General features: G+C 40.9%; 1 protein-coding gene across 1 annotated transcript; it reads left to right on the top strand.

Annotated features, from left to right (window-relative positions):
- Positions 1–798: 798 nt before the first annotated feature.
- LOC107636225 (uncharacterized) lies at positions 799–2,437 on the top strand. The gene is made up of 2 exons (XM_088484475.1): positions 799–1,234; positions 1,836–2,437. Exons 1-2 carry the CDS (start codon positions 799–801, stop codon positions 2,435–2,437), a joined length of 1,038 nt encoding a protein of 345 aa, XP_088340601.1.
- The last annotated feature ends 271 nt before the right edge of the window (positions 2,438–2,708 follow it).

Below are 2,708 nucleotides of genomic sequence, written 5' to 3'. Positions count from 1 at the left end.
GATCTCTAAACTTTTTTTTGGCTTTGGTCTCTTAAAATTTAAAGGTTTTGGTTTTAGGCTAATTTTTTTTTGCATATGATGGAAGGTTTGGTGTAACGCCCGTTTATGGAGCTTATAGGTGTTTAACACGGGTGTGACGGCAGTTAGATGACGGCGGAAAATCGGACGGTCCGATTTCTTGCAGGTGGGAGGGGACACAAATCGGACCGTCCGATTTGTGGGTGGTGATGTTGCGCGCAAAGAAGTCGGACCATGCGATTTGTAGCATGCGGAGGGTTTTTTTTTTTTTGGCCCAACCAAATCGGACCGACCGATTTGAGGGATGCATTCAAAAAGATTCGCAGAGCACCCAAATCGGACCCAGCGATTTCTGGGTTTCAATTTTTTTTGGGCGGACTGTTTAGTAATCGGACTGTCCAATTTTTTAGTTCAAAAAAATTCGAATGGCCATGCAAGCGGTCGGATGGTCCGATTTGAGTGTGATATATATATATATATATATATATATATATATATATATATATATATATACCTTCCAAGCTGACCAGCCCATTTCATTTTCTTCTTCTCCGGTGCTACAAGTCTCTAAACCTCTTCTCTGCAGATCTCTTCTTCTTCTTTGTAGATCTATTCTTCTCTATTATCATGGATGATAGAGTAAGATTAAAAGTGTATTATCGTGGCCAAATTTTATTACAAACATCGGAAGGAGTAAAATTTGTGTGTGAAAATCCGTTGGATATTATTATTCCATTCACACTGTCATTTGAAGAACTAAAAGGTGTCATTTGTGAGAAGATGGATTCTCAAATATCTAGTACAGTGTCGTGTATTCTGTACAGATATCCTATATCTGTCTTTGGTGGGTTCGTGCAATTTCAAACGAAATACGCGACCGATGAAGCGAGCATGCAAGAAATATTTTCAGTGTATCTTGAAAGTCGGTCGCGAATATCGTTCATCAAACTGTATATCGAGTTCGAGCAATCTGCAGCAGACCGAGATATTGAATTGGAAGATTACAACAGTGATAGTGAAGAAGAGTTCGAAAGTAACTACGAGGTTATTGATCCGGGTGTAGACGAAGATCAAGCTGACGAGGCTATGGTGGCAGATGTGGCGGATGTGGCAAATGCACTAGCAAACCAGCAGCCGTTTGTGGAGCCGAGTTTCATGCGGTCGTTGGATTTGGAAGCCATGCATGCACCGGAGTTTCCTCAATATGTAAATGCAGGTGCGCCATCAATTTAAATTAAGATTTGTTAAAGTATGATTTGTCCATGGGTTTTGAGTTTAGGACAAACAGTAGAGACAACGGTAAATAGGCAAAATATAACATGTAATTAGTAATTGTTTAATGTTTAATTATGAAGTGAACATGTAGGCTAAGAAATGTAGTATTTCCCGTCATCGTTGGTAAAATCGGACTGGAATGGCCGGTTCGACCGGAATTGCCGGTTGACCAAAAACCGGTAAATTGGATCTTAGACCGGTCCGGTCCCATGATGAGACCGCACAAGGCAACGAACCGGTGCAACCCGGTTAAATTCGGAGTGAACCGATTAAAGCTGTCAAACTCCGTAAAATTAACAAAATACTATTGTTGCTATTTCATATTGTTTTAGAATATTTATATATTTTTTAAATGTTAGTGAAAAATTTTTACTATGCTTTATTTTTTATTTACATAGGACCGGGTAAATCGGTTCAACCAGTGACCTGACCGGTTCGATCACCGGATCGGTTTTGACAACTACGTTTTTCATTTGTTCTGTGATTATTATTTTATTAGATTATTAGTTCTGACAACTCTAAAATTTGTGATGTGACTGCAGCAGAGCTTCCCCTTATGCCAGATGATGAATTTACTGTGGGAATGGAATTCAGTTCTAGGGAGGCAGTAATTAAGGCGATGAAAGATTATACAATCCGTAAAGGTGTAGATTATCGGGTGCATGAGTCAGAACCGACGACATTCTATGCTAAATGCACCCAGTATGGTGCGGGATGTGATTGGCTGATCAGGGTGAGCAAAATGTCCAGAAAGTTTTGTTGGGAGATAAGGAGGTACAATGGAAGTCACACCTGTACTAGGGCCACCATTTCTCAAGATCATTCGAAGCTGGATTCCAACACTGTTGCAGAAGCAATAAAGCCATTGGTAGAAGTTGACCCGTCTATAAGGGTGAAATCAGTGATTGCGGAAGTACATGCAAAGTTTAACTATACCATAAGTTACCGCAAAGCATGGTTGGCAAAACAGAAGGCAGTGGAGTCAATTTTCGGAGGGTGGAAAGCTTCGTACGAAGCCTTGCCGATATGGTTTGAGGCCATGTGTCACAAGGAGTCATCCGCAGTCGTTCATTTTGAAACAATGCCTACGTATCAGGGAGATGACTTGGTTCCTAATTTTCGTGTACTACACCGAGTCTTCTAGAGTTATTACCCTTGTATTAGAACATTCAGAGGTTGCAAGCCAATAGTGCAGGTAGATGAAACTCATTTGTATGGAAAATACAAGGGTTGTTTGTTGGTTGCAGTCTCACAGGATGGCAACAACAACATCGTGCCGATTGCATTTGCGATAGTTGAGGGAGAGACATCTGAGGCATGGTACTTTTTTCTTAGTAACCTGCGACAGCATGTTGTGACACGTGATGGTGTGGGCCTTATCTCCGATTGGCACGATTCCATTAGGTCTGTTATTG

Source organism: Arachis ipaensis, chromosome B4, assembly GCF_059453495.1.
Source record: "Arachis ipaensis isolate K30076 ecotype BB chromosome B4, ASM5945349v1, whole genome shotgun sequence".
NCBI lineage: Eukaryota > Viridiplantae > Streptophyta > Magnoliopsida > Fabales > Fabaceae > Arachis > Arachis ipaensis.
Note: the sequence above shows the minus strand (reverse complement) of the source record. Positions and strands in the feature narration are given on the sequence as shown.

Coding starts and splice junctions, on each gene's coding strand:
- LOC107636225 (XM_088484475.1), top strand. CDS start 799: ATGGATTCTCAAATATCTAGTACAGTGTCGTGTATTCTGTACAGATAT. Junction 1,235..1,835: donor TCCTCAATATGTAAATGCAG/GTGCGCCATCAA, acceptor ATGTGACTGCAG/CAGAGCTTCCCCTTATGCCA.